This window comes from Colletotrichum fructicola (assembly GCF_000319635.2).
Source record: "Colletotrichum fructicola Nara gc5 chromosome Unknown KSG_Nara_v1_contig03, whole genome shotgun sequence".
Taxonomy (NCBI): Eukaryota; Fungi; Ascomycota; class Sordariomycetes; order Glomerellales; family Glomerellaceae; genus Colletotrichum; species Colletotrichum fructicola.
The window spans coordinates 4,260,967-4,283,157 of NW_027094053.1; the positions used below are offsets into that span (position 1 = coordinate 4,260,967).

Sequence of the window (22,191 nt, forward strand, 5' to 3'; positions counted from 1 at the left end):
TCTCGTGCCCTTCAGCTGCCCCATCTCCGCGCGCCTGCTGTGTCTTCGTCTTTTCAATCCCGCCATCCCCCTGATTTCCTGCGAGCTAGACTGACCGGGCAACAGAGTCGTTGGTAATGCCTGTCGTTGATTGACAGCAATATTTTCTATTTCTCTTTTGTTCTCGCGACCTCTCCGCTCGCTCCAACCACGACGCTCGTTTGCACCCGACTCGCGACTTACACCAACGGCCCCGACTCGGCACCTGTCCCACTGCAGTGGAACTCCTCTACCCGCCGTTTCTGCTCCGACGAACACAAACCGCGCCGACACAGCATACGGACCGTGTCCTCGAGACATGAAAACGCCATAGACCATGGCGCATAACGGAGGCTTTGGCGCTTCCTATCAACCTCCTGGAGCCCCCGCATCCGCATCGAGACCACCTTTGAGCCATCGCATTTCCAACCTGACCGAGGTCAGCGACTTGGACACCTACCAGCAGCAGCACGAAGGCCCCTCGAGCCCACTCCGCGGGAGGGGTTCCCTTGCCTCCTTCCAGTCTCACTTGCACTCGGATCATACTTCACCGTCACCGCACGAATCGGACGAACCCCCACGCCGCATATCGAGGGCTTCATCATGGTCCGGCTCATTTGCCTATACTGGCGCTGCCGGATACGACACTGTTCCTGCCGCTGTCGATGATCTGTCGAGAACATCATCCAAGGCCAGCCGCAATTTCCGCCGCCCGTCTCTCCTGCGCTCTCACAACCCCATTCCCGAGGAGGAGCATGACCTGTCGCTCCTGCATTCTGCTGCACCCATCAGCCAGTCCCATTTCGAGTCGGTCTCGGAAGACGAACCCGTTTTTGATGTAACCGCCACCCTGGGCCCCATGGGGTTCCAAGATGACGGCTTTCTCAAGAAGTTGCAGGAGCAGGAGGCCAGCGGTCACCTCACGGGTGGCCTCGGAGCCGGTTTCAAGCCAGACACCACGATCAAGGGGGATGAGCTCTTGTTATCGCCCACTGGCCGCAAAGGGTCACTGACGCGGTCCTTCACCCGCCGTGGGAAGCTCAGTCGCACTGCGACGCTCAAGGCTTTCGGCCAAGATGAAGCAAATAAGAGAGGCGAGGTCATCGAGGTCATTATCGAGGAGCCAAAACCCAAACATGCGGACCAGGTTGATCTCAGCGTCATGGCCGGGCCAGATCTCGGTGACGACGGTGGCAATATGCGCCAGGCTACGTTCCCCTCCACCAAGGGCCAGAAGACACAAGTATTCTACCCACATCCTAATTGGAAGCCATTCTCAATGAGATGGCCTTACCTTGTCGCTCTGATCGCTTTATCGATTGCGCTCGCCATCATGGTAGAGTTGCTCTACCAAAGATCGCGCCATGATCCGCTTCTCAAATTCCGATCCCCGGCTGATGTCCCCGGGGAGCAGTACTTCGCTGTCAAGTTCCTTCCAACAATGCTTTCCGTCACCTACGGTGTCTTGTGGCAGATTACCGACTTTGAGGTCAAACGCCTGGAGGCTTATTACCAGCTCTCAAAGGATGGCGGCGCACTTGCGGCCGAGTCCATCAACGTTGACTATGTCACGAGCCTAAGCTGGTTGCGGCCGTTTCGAGCGTTGAAACTGCGACATTACGCCGTTGCTGTCTCGTCCATATCAACGTCTTTGGCCGTTTCTCTGGTGCCGACATTCGGCGCAGCGGCGTTCGTTCTATACCCTGATCGAGCCACACGTCTCGCGCACCCTGACCAAGAGAAGGTCATCCGCCTTCATGCAATTTGGTCTCGGCTCCTCTCCTCTACCCTGTGCATCTGCGCGTTTTTCGGCATCGTTCTGCTATACATCCTCCAGAGACGGAGATCTGGCCTTCTAGCCGATGTCAAGGGCATCGCAGGTCTTGCTTCAATGGCTGTAGTGAGCCATATTCTGGTAGATTTTGCGGACCTAGACGTCGTCAGTCATAGCGACATCCATGCCAAGCTGAAGCACCGCCGATATATCCTTCGCAACGCGTCCCTGGCCCCAGACGATGAGAACCCCTTCTCTTCGCAAGAAAAGGACCAGTTCCGCGAGCACTACCTCTCAGAGAACCCGCATCCGCGCATGCTGCGTCTCGACGGCTACCTGCCGTACGTGATCGGCCTCGTTCTCTTCTTGGCCTTCATTCCTGTCTTTCTCTTCTCCGACGCGAGTATCATCACCACCAAGGCGCCCTGGGTTGTAACCGCTCTGGCCGTTTGCATCAAGCTAGGCTGGGGAGGCTTAGAAACGGACATGCGGATGATGGAACCCTACTACATCCTGTCAAAACGGCATTCTTCGTCAAGGACGCTTACCTTGGATTACACCGCCATGCCGTTCGGTTACATGCCTTTCCAGGCGTTCCTCAACGGCCATGTCCTGATGTTCCTCGTCGGGTTCGGGACCATGATGACCGAGCTCTTGACGGTGCTGCTGACCAGTCTGGCAACAGTGGTGGGCACCGAGTTCCTCGACGCCGTCTTCAAGCCGCCCGAGGTACACCACGGTTCTGATTTCGGCGGGATCAACGCCGGCCAGGAGACCGTATCTTCCTTTTGGATCTCGTATGGTCTGGCCACTTTCATCCTGGTGTACATGGGCACGGTGGCAACGATCGTATTTCTTCGGAGACGACACCCGTTCCTGCCGCGACAGCCCAACACCATCTCGTCGCACTTGGCCTTCATCCACCAGAGCAAGATGATTTATGATTTCGTCGGCACTTCGAAGCTGAGCAACGCGGGCATGGTGCGCCACCTCGAGGGCCTGGGCAAGACGTACGGTCTGGGTTGGTTCGAGGGCCGTGACGGGCAGACGCACTGCGGTGTTGATCAGGAGGAGCTGGTCGGGTGCTATAAGCACGGGATGGATTTCCAAGGCACGAACAAGCCGTGGAACCAGCAGTGGGACCAGTATGAGTGAGGTTGAAGACAAATGAAAAAAGAGGGTAATCTTGGAGCACTGCGAATATCCGGTTTTGGGAGCTGCGCGAACTGGGTGGCGAAAGGCGATGGTTTCTGGCTGGGGATGAAGTATATTTGCAGCATATATGGCTGGAGAAAGAATGGCGTTTCTAATTGAGGCGTCTCGAGAAAAGGTGTTTTACGGTTTGGGAAGGGGGGTGGGTGGTGTGATTGTCACCGGGATTTTTGGGTTTGGCATTTAGGAGCATTTGGGGGGAACCGTGCCGCATTCAGACGATCTATTCATGGATATACTATGGTTTTGTCGCAGACATGCGGCACCCTGCCTTAACTCAATCATGAATTCTTAATCTTCCGTCACCCGTTCAAGAACACACACACATACACCGGCATAAAACTCAACTGATGTCGCGCCAAGGGCCATATAAATATGGAGGGCTGAATACGAATGATATTAAGAAAAATACAGGTTTGCCTGCCCTGTCGATCCCCCTCTGTTAGCGGACGGGACGGCGCAATCATCGTGCAGCAGCGCAACACAGTCAGCAATCCAGATGAGTTGGTACATCAGGTTTCGGGCGGTGGGCGAATGGCGCTTATCGTCACTTTGCTGGAGGGGAAATGCAGCCAACCATGGAACCTTGACCCCCCTTCATGGGTTGCTAAAATTGATTTGCCATTCGGTGGTTTGTGCCGCAGACAAAACTACGTGCGGGGAGTCCTTTGTAGAGAAAGGTGCTTGTTTGACACAGGTAGATTAAATTCGATTTCGTTGCTTGAATCCATAACGTGCCCGTCCATGTCTGCAGCTGGAATCAGCGGACGTGCAAGATTCGTGTCCAGTAAAGGGATACCGCACGAGCACATCATTATCAGCAGAAGCCGCCTCATGTCTAGTATATTTCACAGCCTGCAGAAGCCGTAGCAGCAGCAGCCCCCAATGAAGCCGGCTTTCCCTACGCAACACTCATATTATGCTATTTATGATTTGGGGCTTCCAATGAAGCCGTCGTGAACGCTTGTCTATGCCATCCGCCACCCGCCCGCGCCTGTGAATGAATGCCTGTTTTCCTGAAAGAATGTTGTACATCTAATGCGTAGCGTTCCGTCCCGACAACCGCCAGCTTATCTTTACACTCTTCAACCTCCCTCCCTCACTTGATAGACCTACACTTTCCCCGCCTTCATTTCTTGCCGGCGCTGTCGACGTCAAATAGGGGCGGCATGAACCCCAGCCCGCCCTCCTTCCTCTCCTGGACGTCGCGGTGCACGCCCACGGTGCCGTCCGCCCTGCGACTGCGCACGTGCGTCCTGATCATCTCGAGAATCTCGCTGCCCTTCCAGCGCGCGGGGACGGGCCGGTACGCGGCCTTGAAGGTGCCGACGGTGTTGGACCACTCGCCCGCGCGCGGGCCCGGCTGCTGCTGCTGCTGCTTGAGGTCCTCGCGCTTCTGGCCCGCGTCGATGGTCGAGGTGGCGCCGGCGCCGACGCCGCGGTAGGACTCGGCGGCGTTGGTCGTCGCGGACGACAGGCCGTCGGAGTGGCTGCTGTCGCCGGTGGTGGGCGTGGTGCTGGCGGAGGCGGAGGGGGCCTCCTCCTGGGTGGCCCAGTAGTAGATGTCCCAGTCGTTCTCGTCGAGGAAGAGATCGTATTGCTGCATCTGGGCCTTGCTCATGGTCGGCAGCTTCTCGTTGGCAAAGGTCGAGAGCAGAAGGTCTGATTCCAGCGTGCCGCGCTTGCGGGATTGGTCTGTTCGGGTTTCCTTGTCAGAGGTTGTTGTTGGAGGACCGAGGTTGCGAGATCCAGGTAAGACTTACAGAGCAGACGGGCGCGCATGGTCCGCTCGTCCTCGCCCACGCGGCGCAGAGGCTCGACGCGGAACTTGATGCCCTCGAGCTCGCCGACGCCCAGCTCGTTGTCGACGGCCTTTTCGGTGTAGATGGGCGGCTTGTCGGCGAAGCCGCGCTGAAGAATGAGGGGTGCTGCTGCGGCTGCCGTCGCCGGGCGGGGTGCGGCGAGGCGGCGGATCGCCGGGCGGATGCTGCGTGCTACGTGCGACATTGTTTCTCTAGATTTTTGCTTGCTCCCTCTTGTCAATGGCTCTTGTCGTTTGTTTCAATGTTGGAGTCTTGAATGCCGCGGCTATTCGGAGGTGGGGGGAACGCTGCCCGCTTGTGTGGTTTTGCGCCTTACGCTTGCTTTGTCGAATAAGTTTATTGGATAAATGAGGACGTCATAGACATTGAAAATCTCGTGATTGGGCGTGAAAGGCCGGCGGACAGTGCAGTGGTCCCTGGAAGTCTGTTATCCCAGATAAGGGCGTACCGCATGAGCTCTTTCGCGATGAGTGGAGCTGATTATGCATCTAATCGTTCGTTACTTATAAGCTATGCACTTACATGGTGCACCGGCTTACAAGAATCAAGGGGTGCACTTGCAACCGGGCCATCTCTCACTAAGACAGCGCCATTGAGTCCGGCCTGGCGAGGAAGAAACATGCAGAGAACTACTCGATGCAAGGAGAAGGTTAATGGCATGTGAGAACCACTTTGGTATGATGAGCGTTATGAAATGCTCGTGCCAATCGCCAGAAGAACCCACATCCATGGGATTGTTTATTTGAATTAGCGGTTGGAGATGAACCACGGTCAAGGCCTCGACGCAGGTGTTGCGTTATGGTGGTGGACTGGAGTCTGGAGGAGGAGAGGGAAATTTGAAAAGGTGGGGTTTTTGGAGCTCTTGCAATTGAGATTGTTTCTGAATAATGTTTGATGTGCGCTCGTCTAGAGTCGGAACGTTGGAGCTTGTTCGAGCTGAATCGTGGCGATGCACCCATGATCCGCGACAAGACGGCAGAGACGGACGAAGAAAAACATGGGTGACGAGCGTGAGCGGGAGAGGAGCCTGTGCGAGGCGTGGTCATTGGTGGGTGAGAAAAATCAACCTTGTAATAAAACGTTAATAGCCAGCAATAACGAAAGGTTTGGAAGGTTGCAGTTCCGGGTCTCGATAAGGCAAGTCTCCAGAAGTCATGGTTTGATGGCTAAAAAAACACAGCCTCCCGGTGCGTGCCCAGACCTGCTTTTGCTGGAGACTTCTCGCGAGGGTTCGCGATTGGGAACGGATGAGCAAAGTTGCGATTTTCAGCGCCCTCTTACATCGGGCCAGCGGTTCGTTCTCGGGCCAAAACATAGGACGTTGATCCGTCGCTGTTAGCGCGCATGTGGTGGGCTGTGACTTGGCATGTCACTGGCCGGGTGCTCGCAGTGAGGGGGAAAACGATGGTGCTGCCGGAAGTGTTCCAGGGTGAGGATAACCGGCATCGATCTCTGGTGAAGACCGTATGCTTTTGAACGGGTGACGGCACTGGGACACAGAGAGAGAGAGAGAGCAGTGGGCGCCGATGAGCACGAGAGTCCCTGGTCAGTGTTGGACTGGCTGTCCAATCGACGAAGCCGCCTTGTTGGTGCCTTGGCCAATTTTAGACGTCTCAGGCTCGTAGTTCCCTTCCCCAGCAAACCAACCGGTTGTATCTCGCTGGTGGCAGATCACGCAGGCAGGTATCCGTAGCGGGGAATGCATCGGTAACGTCAAGCCTCTTTGATGGGAATTTAACTCGTGATTAACAGATGCAGAGACATGTTTCTCGTAGAAACGGACGGCGAGCCTCCCTCGTTCGGGTGTCTCTGTTGAGTCTCCCCGGAAGCCGGTTGTTCAGGTAAGCTGCGCAAGCGCAAGCGGTCCCCCGACAGGGCAAGGCATGGCATGGTGGGCATGGTTGGCTGGAGTAAGGCGTACGTATGCATGCCCGGCCGTCGTGTTCCTTCCCGTCGAGAGGGAATGTGGCAGTGCTCGAGAGTCAAGACGAGGGCGACGACAACTTTGAGGTTTATTGAAATGAAGTGTGGGTTTGCGGCTTTCTCTAGCGGTTTTGATAGTTTGGCTGCTGGCTTGTGTCTGGGCCTGGGCGGCGACCCAAACACTCAATGTCGCAGGCGGCATGGCTGCTGCCGGCGTCTGTATGGGCGCGCGGGCGATGAGCAACATACCGATTGACATTTGTTGTTGTTGATTCTGCGTCAGTGTTCCCGTGTTGGGCTGTTTGGGCAGTGTCGCCTTGGAAGTCTTGGAAGGGTCTTGGACGCATTTTGGAACATTCGGGACCCGACAAAGCTATGGGTCTTGGCCCTGACCTACCCCGTACTTACGATGGGTAAGAAAAGAGGAGATGGTGGTTCGGACGGCATTGTATGGGTGGTGAGAAAAGAGAGGCTGGAGAAAAGGGAATGACGATGAACGGCGTGTGTACTTGTGACCGTGGTTGCTGTGTGAGGGACGGCAGTAGTCGAATTTGGGAAAAGTTAACACGAGACAAGGCCCAAAAGAGAGAGGCGGGAGGGAGGAGATGGAGATGGAGATGGGACGGTTGGCTGGGCTGGCTGGGTTGGAAGCGACTCGTAAAGGTAAACAACTTTTTGGTGTGCATGGCGGACCGTCTTGGCTGACTGCTTATTGCATTTGAGAATTCGGATGGCGGTGCAGTGTCGAGGTTTGAATGACGCTATGATTGCGGGAGCCCGCCATGCACGATGTGCGACGGAGATCCTGTCTGTGTTGCTGCTGGCGTCTCGACAGCATTGGACGGCGTCAGGCGGGCGGGTGAGGTGTGCATCAGGAGCGCTCATCAGCGAAAATCAGCCGTCGTCAGAGGGACTGGACCGCCCAAAAACCTGCTTCGGACCTTGCAGCGAGATGGGGAGAGATGGATCGCGAGATGTTTTGTTTCCCTAGGTACCGACTTTACGGGCTGCCCAAAAGAAGAATCAGGTCGCCTCAGTGAGTGAGCAACCCCGGACAGCATACAGGACATGCTGCTGTGCCTCACATCTCCTCTCGTAATTCAGCAACAGGCAGGTGTGGTGTCGGGTGCGATGGAGTGGAGGATTCGTACAGTGCTGACAGCACTTCAGATTACTCTGCTTGTGCATGCAGCCTGTGGTTGTCAAGCGTGTTCGTCTGGACTGTCGCCCCTTCCTTACGCGCCCGTGTTTTTAAGTGTGGTGTATCTCTGTTAGCAGCTATACGAGCTGAGTCGAGTATTGGGGCGCGGGTACGGGAGCGGTACGTGGCCTGTCGCTCAAATTTGTATAGTGCAGGAAGTAGATCCGCTGTTGCCGCATCGTATTGATCCAGCCTCGCCTAAGCATGCATAGCAGCAGCGACTCTTGCATGCAGAGACGTGTAAATGGAACGCAGCCTCTGTGCTAACGAAGAGTACGTACCGCAGGTTCTGCACACAGGCTAGGCCCTGCCAGCACCACTATGTGGTAGTAAGACCAACTTGCTGGGTGCTACGAGGCGAGTGCTAAACTCGTGCATCCGCTCCCCTCCCCCCAAAAATCGAAATTACGCAGCCCAAGCCGGCACCACCCCGTACCGTCATTACCCCTGTCGCATACACGCAAATCCATCCACAACCGCATCCCGAGACCGCGAGGGAATCCACCGCTCACGCTTCAACTGCGCGGGATTCCCTCCCTCCCTCCCACCCGCACCCCCGTATTTGGCCCCGGCCAACCTTGGTTACCCCTGTCCTCAAGACACAAGAACCGCCCCTGTTCCCATGGGTCTTCCCCTGGCACGACGCTCTCACGCTCTTTACCCATTGCCCAGTTTTCCCTGAATCCGAACCACCAAGACCAGCCGTCTCAGAGAAACCACTGACCAGCCCAGCCCAGCCCAGCACACCCGGCACCACCACCACCACCACCGCAGGTCACAGCAGCGGTAGCAGCAGCGCCTCCTTTCATCACTCCTGCTGTCCCCATCCACCCTCGCTTGGCGATCGCCTTCCCTTCTCTCCCTTCCTTTCCAATCTCCCGCCAACAACAAAACCACCAAAACCCACCCTTCCCATCTCCCCCCCTCCCCGCCGACCGTCCAGACCTTTTTCTACGAACCAACGATTGACACTACGACCATTGACGACAACGACCATACGACACGATAACCGCTTTCTTATCGCGCCCTGACTGAGGCACCCCAAACTCGACCACGACGCCATTCGCCGTTGTTGCGTTTGCATCCGCTGCTGGGGATCAAGGAGGCTGTTTTTGGGACCTGAACGGAAATCGAAAGGGACGGACAATCGACAGCAGGAACCACCTCGCCAACCAGGTGGAATCACCGGCAGATAACCCTCGCTAGTACCAATCCCCTGCCACGGAATCAGACCTCCCTGCGACTCACTCCGTCTGGAGAGAACCTCGACTTTTCAACCATCAACCGGAGCGACCGCATCAATCCCTTCGCTTCTCTCCCATCTCCTTACCAACGCGATCCCGTCTGGAACGATCCGTGAACCACCAATCCCCATGATACACTCGACCTAGACGGCCTCGACTCTCTTCACCACTCTCGCTTCGACCGTTCCAAACCGACGACCACCACCCGCCGGCGACCGTTCAATTTCCTTTTAACTCACTTGCTTAGCAACGACCACTCACCCTCTCTTCACCATGCGCTTCTCATTCGCGAAGCCGCTCCTCTTGCTGGGCGCTCTCGCGTCCTATGTCACCACCCCGGTTATGGCTGCTGAGCAGATGCTCGTCTCAAAGTCGCTCAACACTTGCCAGGATGACTCAAGTTTCACGGCCAGTTTGTTCAATGTCGTCTTCACCCCTAACAACGGAAGTGCCGCCATCAATATCGTCGCCGTTTCTTCCGTCCAGGGCAGCATCGTCTTCGATGTTGCTATTTCCGTCTACGGTTACGAATTCATGAGACGCACGGTCGACCCATGCAGCATCAACCTCGCTGGTCTGTGCCCCATGACTGCAGGAAAGATCACCATGAACTTCAACCTCCAGGTTGGCGAAGACGCTGTCAGCCAAATCCCCGGAATTGCTTACAACATCCCTGATCTCGACGCCACCGTCAAGGTCTACGTTAACATGACCGACACCAAGGACAGTGTGGCTTGTGTCGAGGCTGACATTTCCAACGGAAAGACCGTCGACTTGATTGGCGTCAAGTGGGCTACTGCTATCATCGCTGGCCTCGGTCTGATTGCTTCCGCCGTTGTTTCTGGTCTTGGACACTCCAATACCGCCGCTCACGTCGCCGCCAACACCCTCTCTCTCTTCGGCTACTTCCAGTCCCAGGCCATTGTGGGTCTCACCGGTATCCATCTGCCTCCCATTGTGCAGTCGTGGACTCAGGACTTTGTTTGGTCTATGGGTATCATTCGCGTTCAGTTTATGCAGGATATCTTCACTTGGTACCAGCGAGCTACCGGCGGAACCCCGGCGACCCTACTCAACTCTTTGACGACCACCTCGGTGCAGGTTGAGAAGCGATCTTTGGATTGGGCCATGTCTGCCGCCAGGATGGCGAAGCGTGGCATTGACGTTGGCATGTCCTCCATCGCTAGACGAGCCAACATTCAGCTTTCTTCCGGCAGCTACATCGTCTTTGGTATTCAGCGAGTCGCATTCAGGGCGAAGATCGAGTCCACCAACCTGTTCATGACCGGCTTGGCCTTCTTCTGCATCTTCGTCATTTTTACTGTCCTCGGCGTTGCCGCCTTCAAGGGATTCTGTGAGCTGGCTGTTAGACAAAAGTGGATGAAGAGCGAGAAGTTCCTCGAATTCCGCAACGGTTGGTTCACTGTTCTGAAGGGTATTCTCTTCCGCATGACCCTCATTGGTTTCCCTCAAATGACCATCTTGTGTCTTTGGGAGTTTACCCAGGTCGACTCTGCGGCTGAAGTTGTTCTGGCCGTTTTCTTCCTTTTTGGAATGGCTCTCACTCTCGGCTGGGCTGCTGCTAAGGTGGTCCGCATCGCTCGCCGCTCCGTCGCCATGCACCGAAACCCGGCCTACATCCTGTTCTCCGACCCTCAGGCCCTGAACAAATGGGGTTTCCTCTACGTCCAGTTCCGCGCGTCAGCGTACTACTTCATTATTCCTGTTCTTGGCTACACTGTTGTCAAGGGCGCTATCGTCGCCTTTGCTCAGCGCAGTGGCACTGTTCAGGCTATCGCCTTCGTCATTATCGAGGCTGGAGCTTTGATCGCGGCCAGTGTTCTCCGACCCTGGATGGACAAGAGCACCAACTCGTTCAACATTGCCATCTGCGTCATGAACTTCCTCAACGCTGTGTTCCTGCTCATCTTCTCCAACGTCTTCGGCGCTCCGGCCCTTGTCAACGGTGTCGTTGGTGTTGTTCTCTTCATCGCCAACGCAGCCTTCTCCTTGATTCTCTTGCTCCTGGTTATCGTCAGCAGCACTCTGATCTTCTTCCGCAAGAACCCCGATGCTCGCTACCAGTTCATGGCCGACGACCGCGCCTCCTTCATGAAGTCTCAGACGCAGCTGAACACTACGACTGAGCTCGATGCGCTCGCCGCTACCGCGAGAGGTGACAAGGCTCACTACAACAAGGGTCTCGACCTCGATGATGACAATGACTCCATCTCGTCCGAGTCCATGCGTCGCCGTGCCGACCCTTCGGCTGTTGCTTTGCCGCCTTCTACCGCGCAGTCTCACAACTCGCAGTCTCAGCAGTCTTTCCAGCGCCAGCAGAACCAGGGCCATCAACAACACTCTCCAGTGGACCCTTCAGTGCCTCTGTTCCCTGCCAACGCCGGCCCCTACGGCCAGCCCCCGACACGTACACCGAGCCCGTACAACGGCTCAGGGTCAACACTGGCTGCCAACCAATATAGGCAACAGAACAACGGCAGCCCTGCCCAGTACAGGCAACAGAACAACGCTAGGTGAGAATAACAAATCATGACTGTGGTAAACATGCAAATGCTAACAAAAAGTACAGCCCCTGGCAGCGTGGAGCTGGATACGAGCACTAGATATGACCCGCCATGATTTCTACCATTCTGACGGTAGATACCGCACGGTCTAGAGACTTGCCGTACGGCAAGTCGGTTGATGACAATCTGGTCATCCCAAGTTTTGGGTATTCCCTCGAAAAATGAGGGATTTGAAAACTCGACACAGCCAGTTCAGTAATAATGTGCCAGGCGTGGGGGAGCAGGCATGAGTCCTCACCTTGAGTTATGACGAGCATCACACCATAGACGGAATGGTATCTTTTTTCCTTTCTCTCTGTTCCACTTATAACTCTTGTCTCTCTGGCATTGAGGATGGCGTCCCGAGATTTCGGCGTTGATTTGTTGTTTGGGAGGTCGCCGGGGCACGCTGATCACGGCGGGCAGGCGGGTTGATGGCTTTCACTTTGTAAATAAGGCTGCGGTTGTTGATTGAGAAAAGGTCTCATCGACAGCAGGCCCGGACGCTAGGTTTGGGGGGAGGGAATCAAAAAGGGCTAACTTCGGGAAGGAGAAGGCATCCATCTGAACCGAGGTCCAACCCATGCGCGATTTGATCGGAGTGGACACAACCCCCCCTGATGGGAAAAATAAAAATAGCTAATGGATCCCTTTGTTAACAAGGTTTTGCGTCTCAAACAATGTCTTGGCCGTTGGATCGTAGAGAGGCAGTGAGCAGGGGTAGCTCATCGTCGGGCAGAGCATGTCTATGTCAGTCATGGTGCGCTCAAGGCCGGTGAAGGATATGATGGACACCGAACGAGACATGAGGACATGACGGTCGAACCTTGGCCTCGGCCGATGCAACGTAGCCAGAGGCTATCTACGGCCGTTCTATAGAGCATCGCACCTTGTCGCGGCCGAAGGAGGGGGCGAGGAAAGACTCCGACGATCGAGCGATAGTTTGACCGTTTAAGAGGAAGATCATGGTCTAGAACCGCAGGCCGGTCGAGGTGAGTTGAGAAGTGACGGTGAAGACTTTCTGATGATCAATGATTTATGTTCTAGACCGAGCAGAGCCTTGACCTTGATCACGGCAGGTAAAGTTCAGGAACAAGGTTCTGGTGATGGAGGGGTTCGGATGACAGCCTGACTTTGATCTACTTTCGGCCGATGGACAACAGACTTTGGATCTTTGGTGTTTTTGGTGCTCCGTCGCGCCCGTTTGGAAGTCTATTTGCTCGGCCGATATGGAGATCGTGTGTGGACGTGGATGAGTGGCCTCTAGAGTTCTGGACTGCGGAGAGTTGACCGAGAAGCCAATGGGGGGGGGGCTTTAGGGATGGGGTCACGGAAGAGGGAGGGAGGGAAGGTTTCCGGTGGAGGGTATCGATACGTCCGTACCGGAGGGCCGGAGGTGGCTCTGTTTCGGGCCTTCCGGTGTGTGTGAGTGAGTGTGGATGGGTGAGGGTGAGGCAGTGATGGGGCTGGTGATGGTGGTGTGGGCTGTGCTGCTGCCGGTGAGGAGAGAAGGCCGACGAGAAGAAGTGCGGGAGATACAGAGGTAGTGGGAGGAAGAGACGAAAGAGGGAGAGACGGAGTGGGCCGGATGTTTCCTATCGGGGAGTAAGACCGGGCAGCTCCGTGAAGTGGTCTGGAGCTTTTCTTGGTAGAGCAGAGAGAGAGGGGGTGCTAGGACGATTCCGGCGTTGTGTGATGGGGTTTCTTTGTTGGTATAACGGTCATCGATGGGGACATCGGGCGATGGATCTTCAGTCCTGAGGAGTGGTCAGAAGAGTAAGTTCGGGGGAACGGGTGATGATGGAGAGGGAACGTTGGGCCAGGGATGGGTTGGGAACACTTTGTAAAATGGGACCGGGCAAAGTTGGAGCAACAGAGTCCAGGTTCGACCGGCGGGTCGATGGCAACCCGCCCTTTACGTTATGCTTTTCAACGCATCTTGGCATTTCACGATGTTGGGAGGGTTCTCCTTTCTTGGCTGGACGTTGAGAAAGAAAACAGTTGTCTCGGGACTCGTTTCCACAATCACTGGCAATTGCTACTCGCGGCGGGTTCAAAGGATCTTTGGGAATGAAGGGTGTATGTGATGTTGTGAACGAGATGGGGCTATGTCCAACTTGGAAGCCGTAGGCGAGAAGGGGAGGGGTGGTTCCTGCGCGAGGGATGGGCGTCGAGGAGGCTATCGTGAGGTAGGCATAGCATGGTGGAGAGCGAAAGTACCGCGCAGCGGTAGGGAGGAGAACGCTTGGGAGCTAAGGCCCGTAGTTTGTTTACTGGGGACCTGAGATGGTGACATATCAAGTGGAGGTAAGAGAGGCGTCGTTTGACGGCGGGAAGGGAACAACTCGGCGGGTTTGAGCGGGTTGTTTGTTCATGGCAAGCGAGGTAGTCGTCGAGCGACTTGTGGCGCCGTGGTTCACTGCCGCCCCAAACTCATGGATTGGCCCTGTCCTCGAGCTTCACGTGTAGGCTAAGGCAGGTGCTTCGGGACCGAGAGGACGGTACATGCAGGTCGGTTTTGGGGCCGGCGTCGTCCTGGTATGGAGTGTGTTTACCCTCTTTGGGGTCGGCTCTTTGGTGGGTGGCTTCTCGGCAGTTCGAGGGATGATGATAAGGCTGATTGGCGTGAAGTTTTGTTCCAGCCTGGGGGACGCCGTTGCAGTCAAGATTCAGGCTTCTTTTGCCGCGGGTTGTAGCCTGTGTATGAGGACGGTTTGTTAGTCCCTGTCTAGGGAGGCGTTTGATTTGCATTTGCATTCAAGACTTGTGTTGGTTGGCAGTTGACAGCTGAAAAAGATCGTGGGGTCTGTACGCAAGGGGGTGTCGAATTAGGCTTCCCGGGATGTTTGGCCGCATTTCTCATGGTCCTCGGAGAATTTGGGAGAGTAGTAGGCGCCGCTTGCCCGGACCCAGCACCGCATCATGGAGCGTTTATCGATGGTCAGAGGAGGGGTCACGGCTTGGCAACAGTAGATTCCGGAGGGCCTCCGAAGAGGGGTCCTTGGCTGCTGGTTGGTTGAACATTGAACATCTTACGATTTTGAGGCCCTAGATAGGCGCTGGCGGGCGGGAGAGCTGACTAGCCATGGGGGTCGTGTCGTGGGGACGCAGATCGTGAAGCCACTTGACGTCGAGACCAGAGCCTCACTCTTGTGGAGGACGGACATTTGATGCGGAGTAAAACGGTCTGCTGAAAGTCCAGTTCCCCCGGAGGCCTTTGTGCGGAAAACCCGACTGTTGTGTGTCTGGATGGGACGAGAACATGGCCGGCTAATTCCCCAGTCGTCGATGAGTGGAGGATAAACTGTGGCTCGTGTCCAAGAGGCGGCCGCCTCAAGTCGGGCTGAAAGTGAAAAAGAGGCATAGGGCACAGGGCCATCATGAGCTAATCTGGCTTTGCCGTGGGTTGGCGTGAGGCTGCAGCTGTCATGACGGCGGGGGCTGAGGGATGGCCACGGGGATACTGCCAGGAGGAGGAAGGTTGCCGTCGACCAGGCGAGTCCGAGCGGACGGTTGATGGCTGGGCCGCCAGGCCTTGCCTGCCCGGAGTGTTGGACGGCAGGATGTTTGAAAGGTATAGAAGGGCAGAGGCTCGGAAGATGCGACCCGGAGTAAGACACACTGCAGATACTGACAGAGAATCGACGACAGAGAAGGTCTGCCTCTCGCCGGATTTGGTTGTGGCAGACAAGGCCCCACGCACAACCTCCGCAACCTTAAGAGTTGGACACGGAATCTGCCATTAGCCAAAACGCCATAACTGCCTCTGAGAAGAGTATCATTGGTCAGAGAACGAGATTTGGATCGCGCTTACCACAAAAAGTCAACGGTAAGACACGTTTTTGCTCATTTCGTGTGTAGAATTTCTGCTCTCGCACAATGTAAACGATTTCCGAGGCTTGTGTTTGTTGGATGTTGATCATGTTTGACCAAGATCTTGGTGATTAAGGGCTAAGATGAGAAGGATGAAACGACTGTGATGATCCCGGATCACGAAGCCTGCCGGAAGACAATACATCAAAGCAGGAAATGATGTTCGGATCCTACCTCATCAAGCCCCTCTGTGTATGGCCCATGAAGGACGTATGACGATATCGTATCTACATATTGCTCATGAAGTGAAGGATTATCAGCTTTCGACTTCGTATCTACTTGCCGTGAGCCAGCCAGCTGAGACACCGTAACCAGGACGTGGGTCATCCTGTCCTTCAGGGTCGATGGACCGGGTATTGCGCGGGCTTCCTCCAAGTCCCATCCAGAGTCGTCAGCCCATGTCTCGGTCCCTTATTCAATCTTCTCGCAAGAGACCCATAATCTTGACAGTGTCGCGAGAGAGTAAGAAAGCCCTCGGATAGGCCTTCACGCCTCCCGGGAAAGGGTCTCGATCCTTTTTCGGACATGGCGACTGAAACAAGTGACACGATGGCGACGAGGTCGAGATCTCTCGGATTCCTCGTGGCGGTTGAGCATCGGACTCTGCGCAGTGAAGAGAAAGGGTTCCTCATTCTTCTGTTTCCGGGCGACGATGCAACATCTCGCTTGGCGGCTGCGGCTGGCCAGGGCGTGTCGTTGGTTCTTCGTCGCGGTTACACAGGCCCAGGCTCATGCAGGTACGGTACCTGTCGAGAGTTGTGGTGTCAGAAGAGAAGTCTCGCCTGGTCTCGATGTAGGCGGTACCTGCATCCGGGTTGAAGAGAGGACGTTGAGGACGGGTCCAGTGGGGTGTTTCCCAGAGTCGAGACGCAGCGCGGCTGCGGCGTACGGCCGTGGACGGACGCTGGATTAACGTTTCCGGGAGGGGTGCGAGGTGACACCTGGGGGTCTGAAGGCAAGTGAGACTTGTCTCATTCAGGGAATTGCTGCGAGTTTTGCACGATCGAACAAGATCGTGATTTGGGAGGAGGGAAGAGCAAGAGGGCCAAATGGAACAGAAAGTGGGTTCCGCAGTGAGACATTGATACGCGAGCCTGCGCCCTGCTCCGTCATGCTCCTGGCGCCTTCCGGTTTTTAGCCTAGAGCGAAAGGCGGGACAGGTGCAGTAGACGCGATGAGCTGCAAGATTCTGCAACGGGGATCTTACACTAGCCCCCAAAGGTCCGGCTGGCAGGCAGGACAGCAGACGGTCAGGTGGACCTGTGGCTGTTCCCTTTGGCTAAGGATGAGGCAGTCTGGAGACGCCGTTCGCTTCTCCACTGACTGGATGGGATGGTGTGCGCCTCTCTCTGTCGCTCTCACCTGTCGGTGGGACCATGCAGTGAGGAGAAACGAAGAAGAGGAAAGGCGTGATGCAAGGCGGATGAGGAGGGCGAGTGCGAGGAGAACGAGGTAAGGCTTAGCGGGAAATCCGACGACGGAGCGAGGTCCTTGAGTGGTGGGAGAGAAAGGCCAAGTCTCTTGTCTGGTGAGATGAGGGAGATGGGAAAGAGTGAAGCTATCTGTTTGCGGTCATGTCGACTTAAAGAAACGGAAAGGCCACCAAAGGTCATCCACCCCCAGCTCCACCGCACCCACCTCATCTGGTGTCATTGCCAAGCCTCGTTGTGAGCACAAGCCGCGCGTTGGGGTTTGGGCCTGGACTTTCCGAGCTGCTTAGGCATATTCGTGATTCTGGCCCATCTCTCGTCTCCAGCTTGATCGGATGCTGGTCTGTGTTGGCTCCCGGTGTCGTCCGTTCCCTTCCCTTCCCTTCCCCTCCCCCATCGCCAGGCAGACCAGGCCTGTCAACTGCGGGAGACGGATGAGGCGGGCTGCCAACCATACGCTACAGTGGTCAAAGGAAGAGGGGGCGTAGTCTCTCGGTGACTTGGGCGCAGCGTCCGGTCGTGATCGGCTAACGGCTGGTTGGGCGACGGCCGCCGTAGTGCACCATAGTGCACGGCAAGAGGCTGCCCCGACCCTCTGGACTGGGATCTGGCAAAGGCTGCGCGAGGCGTCAGTCATCATGTTCCTCGGGCGTCGGTGATGCGTGTGTTGTTGTTATTGTTGTTGTTGCTGATGTGTTGATGATGAGTGATCGGCAACATCATGTAAGCTGTGTGTAGTGTGCTAAATCTCGGTGTTGAAGGTGATCTGATGATGGTGTTGTGATGATGTACGCACAGCTCGCTTGGCTGAACTCAAAGATGCTCACTGTGGTAGGTAGCGAATAGTTGCAAGTATTGTTTGTTAATTGTGATGTGATTTGTTATTGGTATTGAGTCTGCTCTGCTAGGATATCCAAACCCTTCCATATCTCGTGACCCGGGTTCCAGCCTTTGATTTTGGGTGTACTCCAAACATAAGAAACCGAGATTAACTACCTAATAAATGTGGGTGATGGTGGGTAATAAGTAAGTGGCGACCAACGTCGTCAACGGTTGATAACAATATTGGTCGGAGCTTGCGCTCCCATGCCGTTTTGTGAAAGAAGTAAAAGAGCAGATAGCGATGACCAGCCGTCGACAAGAAGAGAATTACTCGTGTGATGATCCCGTCAAACGCCCGATATCACTTTCCCATAAGCCTTCCGCACCGTAAACTCCCAGGCGCTCCCATGCGTATTTTGCTGCAAGTCCACCAAGTAAAAAGAATGACCATGATTAGAAAACGAATCCTTCCTCGACCAACTTGTCGACGTTGCCGCCTGCCGCCTTGACGGCCTTGATGGCGGCCTCGCTAAGCCGTCTACGCTTCTCGTTCGCCTCCTTTTCGCGGCGGGCTTTGGTCTTTGAGCTTCCGCTGGGTGCCACTCCGGTCATGAGGATGTTCTTGTCGCTCGGGGTGAAGTTGACGAAGCCGAGGCCCTCGGCTGCGGCGCCCATTCCACCTCCGAGTGATGGTGTGCGCATGCTCTCGCGGCGCTGCCACGACCGGCGCTTCTTCACACTGGCACTGAGGGCTGCTCCGCCGCCGACACTCGCAAGTGAGCCGCCGCTGCTGTGACGGGAACGGTTCGTGGGAGTGGGCGACGTCGAGGAATCGCGGCTACCCTGGCGTGTGCGGCTCGGGTTGCGGGTCTTGCGCATGGGGGTCGACATGCACATGTGGCGGGCGCCGGCCGAAGGAGCGCGGGGCATGCGGGGCCGGCGCTCGGTCATCTGTTGGGGGTGGTGAAGCTGTTGTGCCTGGTAGTGGACGACGGGTGATGAGGTGGTGCGAGGTTGAGGCATGTGAATCATGAGTCCTGACATCTCGGGTGCAGCGGCGGCGAGGCTGTTGTATTCATAGGGCAGCTCGCTCTGTTGCGTGTGCATGGCCAGGTTGAAGGTAGCATTGCGCGCATTCTGTGCCTGGTACTGTGAGTTTGTTGAAAGGTCCATGTGGCTGTTGTCCCACCACTGGTTGTCGAGGCCATCGGTGGCATAAGGGTTGGACCAGGCGGCATGAGAGTCTGTCTGAGGGGTGGTGGTGGCCATGGGCCAGGCGGCCTTGTTGACGTTGCCCGAGCTCATCTGTTGGTGGTGATAGAACATGCCGCTCTTGTCGTCGAGGACGGGGGTGTCCATGGGGGTAGTAGGGTCGCTGCGGCGGAACATGGGAACAGAGCTACCATCGAAGAAAGGATCCTCAACGTATCCACCACAAAAGGGCATGCCGTTGCTACCAGCTGATGAGGAAGTAGGCAAGTCTTGAGGGATGGTGGCACTGTTGGGAGGAGAGAGAGGAAGTCTGGTAGGCGGTCCGCCGAGGCCGGTCAGGTGCTCGGGGCGAAGCTTGAAGGCCTTGCGAGGCGAGACGGTGGGCGAGAGGGGCCCCTTGATTTCGACGCCAACGGATGACATGTTGGGCTGTTTATGACGGACTGAGGCAGCTTTCTGCTGCAGTTTGGAGGCGACGGCTTTGAAGAAGCTGCTCGGCTTACGACCACCGTTGTTCGTGTGGTTGACGTTGTTGTTGTTGTTAGTATTGCTGGTATTGCTGCTGCCGGCGAGGTGGAGGTTTGTGTTGCTGCTGGTAGCGGACGAGGCCTGAACAAGAGGAGTAGGAGGATGGGAAACAACGACAGAAGGAGCGCGAGAAGGCGACGCTTTCAACGATATGCCTTCAAGGCGGAGGAGCTCAGAGTCAGAGATCGACTTGGCCCCGCCAGCAGCAGCTGTGTCCGGATAGGAAGAAGCTTTCCTTTGTCCTTGCTCCTCTGCGCGGTCGATCCACGAAGACTGCACACCCCGAGCGCCCACAGCTGGCGGAACCACCGCGTCTGAAGTCGCCGCCGCTACTCTAGCGGCTGCTGATGAGGACACTAATGTGGCAGCGGGACCTGCTGCAGCGCTAGCCCTAGCTTCCACGAGCGGCTGTGTGTGGCAACTTAGCAGCTCGTCCAGATCGTCCGATACGCTTCTTGTTGTAGACGAGGACCCATGAGCGGGGAGTGGCATGTTGTAGACGAACGAGTCGGGTAAGGCAGAAGACGGAGGGAGCTCGTCCCCTCCGGCCGTCGAAAGCCTCTCGAGGTCGACAAATTCCTCGAAGAAAAGACCTTCGTCAACTGCACTACCAGCGGCCGACCCCCAGTGTCCACCTCCTGCCGCTGTCTCTGCTGCTGTCACCCCTTGCCAATGCAGGTGGGACGATCCCCCGTTGCTGTCTTTGTCTGCGTCCATGGGCTCTACTGAGAAATGGACTTCCGAGTATGTCATGTCGTCTTCGTAGTCTGTCGGGTGCGAGCTGGGCCTGACACTGGTGTCTGGGCTCCTCGTCCAATGCGAGACGGCGACTGTCATTCTCGTGGTGTCTCTGGTTCTGGTTGTGTTTGTTGTCTCGGCCTGTCTGTGTGTCTATCTGCGTTCAGTTCCGCAAACGAACCAAGCTCGAGATCATGAGCAGGTTGAAAGGCAGGGATTGCAGAACAACGGGCGCGGAGGGTGTTAATCGGCTCCGCTGCGTGTATTGGCTGCGAAGCAATGGGTGGCAGGAAATGCAAGTCTGTAAAGGAGAGTAGATGTAATGATCGTTTTCAGCAAAGTAAGTGGAAAAAGAGAGAGAGAATGAAGATGTTGGAAACTGGGGTAAATCTTCGAAGAATGGGATTCTTGTACGGAAATGAAGACCGTCGATGGTTGCAAGTACGCATCAGGTTGAGGGGACGGGAGTCAACAAATATCGTCCGGTTCGTGTCTCTCATCCTGCCACAGCAACAATTGCGCAAAATATGGAAGCAGCCAGGAGACCACCACACAGGAATTGAGATCGCATAGATCACCGTGCTTTCGGCGAGGGATGCCCTCAGCGACCGGATACCTAAAGGAATGTTGCCCACGTCGTCTAGTGACCCAGCGAGGCTGGCCGCATTCCAGTCCAACATCTCGGCCCCCCTCTGTACCTGTTAAAACCGGGGGTGGGTATGGCAGGCAGACAGCACCATCAAAGAAACAGGGCAAAATCAGTGCGGTTTCTTTCACGGCAACGTCGGTTGACAAGAGGGGGCCCGAGTAAAGGCCCAGCATACAATTGTTCCCTCCCCTCCTCCAATCGAGAGTCAACAAAGAAAAATCGTTACTCGCACTGCAGGCACATGCAACCCCAAGTCCGCTCAGTCGGGTCTTGCCTGCCAACTTCTTGCTCGAGGTCAATGAATAATAATTACCTTGATACCCGCAGTGCTTTGGAGTTGCGTGTGGGCCTGAATCAGACAGAAAACGCCACAATCAATCCAAAATCTTTGACGTGGTTGATGCGGGGTGATGTGATCCCTCGTGGTTTTGAAGGTCTTGATCACCCTTCCCTGCATGTCCAAACCAACCCGCTGGGAAGGCGTGTAACCAATGGGTAAAATAGATATGCCAGGGCAAAGCAGCAGTGGCAGCGATCGTGATTACAACAAGGAAAATCGATGTATTTCGAGGAAGAAAGGGCAGACGCGGGCTGAGGGCTATGGCGCCGTCCAACTTCAAGGCACCATCACGCCTTTTGCGCCGGAGCTTGGTCCAGGCTTCAGCCTCGATCGACTGACTCTGCTCAGCCAACCTGCGGCCCATGATTTGACACTATCCCGGCTGTCAGCAAACTTCATTTTGATTAGGTGTCTACCGATGATACACTACTGCAGGTGCCATATCAAGGCCGACGTCGTTTGACGTAGGTCTACCGCCAAAAAGTTTAATTCTGCATCTCGTCGCCCGGGAGTTATGCCTGCCAAGTCGACTATCGACGCAGCGAAAGAGTAAGACTTCAAGGTGGTGGGGGCCTGGCTTGTGTGTTAGCCCGGTGATAATTGGAATGTCTGACAAGTTATCTCCCTGGTCACGCACTTATCGGGAGGAACGGCGGAGAGGTCTCGGACGTCTAATAGGGCATGTCAGTACAATTCGCTGGGCTTAAAAGTGGTCGCATTGTCCATTGTACTGTTTTGCATGAATAGACTCTCCCTTCAGAGTTTGCGTTGGCCACAATGACTTCCCAATTGACTGGGACAGCTTGCTCGCGTTGTGACGCGAAGCCGTTATACGTTCCA

The 22,191-nt window shown here is 55.8% G+C and overlaps 4 protein-coding genes across 4 annotated transcripts; 2 read left to right on the plus strand and 2 right to left on the minus strand.

Annotated features, from left to right (window-relative positions):
• Positions 1 to 355: 355 nt before the first annotated feature.
• On the plus strand, positions 356 to 2,947 carry CGGC5_v006014 (uncharacterized protein; the record flags this gene model as incomplete). The annotated part of the gene is made up of 1 exon (XM_032033582.1): positions 356 to 2,947. The coding sequence occupies one exon, from the start codon at positions 356 to 358 to the stop codon at positions 2,945 to 2,947; it is 2,592 nt and encodes an 863-aa protein (XP_031887304.1).
• Positions 2,948 to 4,133: 1,186 nt separating this feature from the next.
• Positions 4,134 to 5,011, minus strand: CGGC5_v006015 (Succinate dehydrogenase assembly factor 2; the record flags this gene model as incomplete). The annotated part of the gene is made up of 2 exons (XM_032033583.1): positions 4,134 to 4,699; positions 4,768 to 5,011. The coding sequence occupies 2 exons, from the start codon at positions 5,009 to 5,011 to the stop codon at positions 4,134 to 4,136; spliced, it is 810 nt and encodes a 269-aa protein (XP_031887202.1).
• Positions 5,012 to 9,468: 4,457 nt separating this feature from the next.
• Positions 9,469 to 11,819, plus strand: FLC3 (putative flavin carrier protein 3; the record flags this gene model as incomplete). The annotated part of the gene is made up of 2 exons (XM_032033584.1): positions 9,469 to 11,729; positions 11,786 to 11,819. The coding sequence occupies 2 exons, from the start codon at positions 9,469 to 9,471 to the stop codon at positions 11,817 to 11,819; spliced, it is 2,295 nt and encodes a 764-aa protein (XP_031887201.1).
• A 6,518-nt stretch (positions 11,820 to 18,337) lies between these two features.
• On the minus strand, positions 18,338 to 20,461 carry wetA (Developmental regulatory protein wetA; the record flags this gene model as incomplete). Its single annotated transcript, XM_032033585.1, has 1 exon — positions 18,338 to 20,461. One exon carries the CDS (start codon positions 20,459 to 20,461, stop codon positions 18,338 to 18,340), a length of 2,124 nt encoding a protein of 707 aa, XP_031887307.1.
• Between the last annotated feature and the right edge of the window lie 1,730 nt (positions 20,462 to 22,191).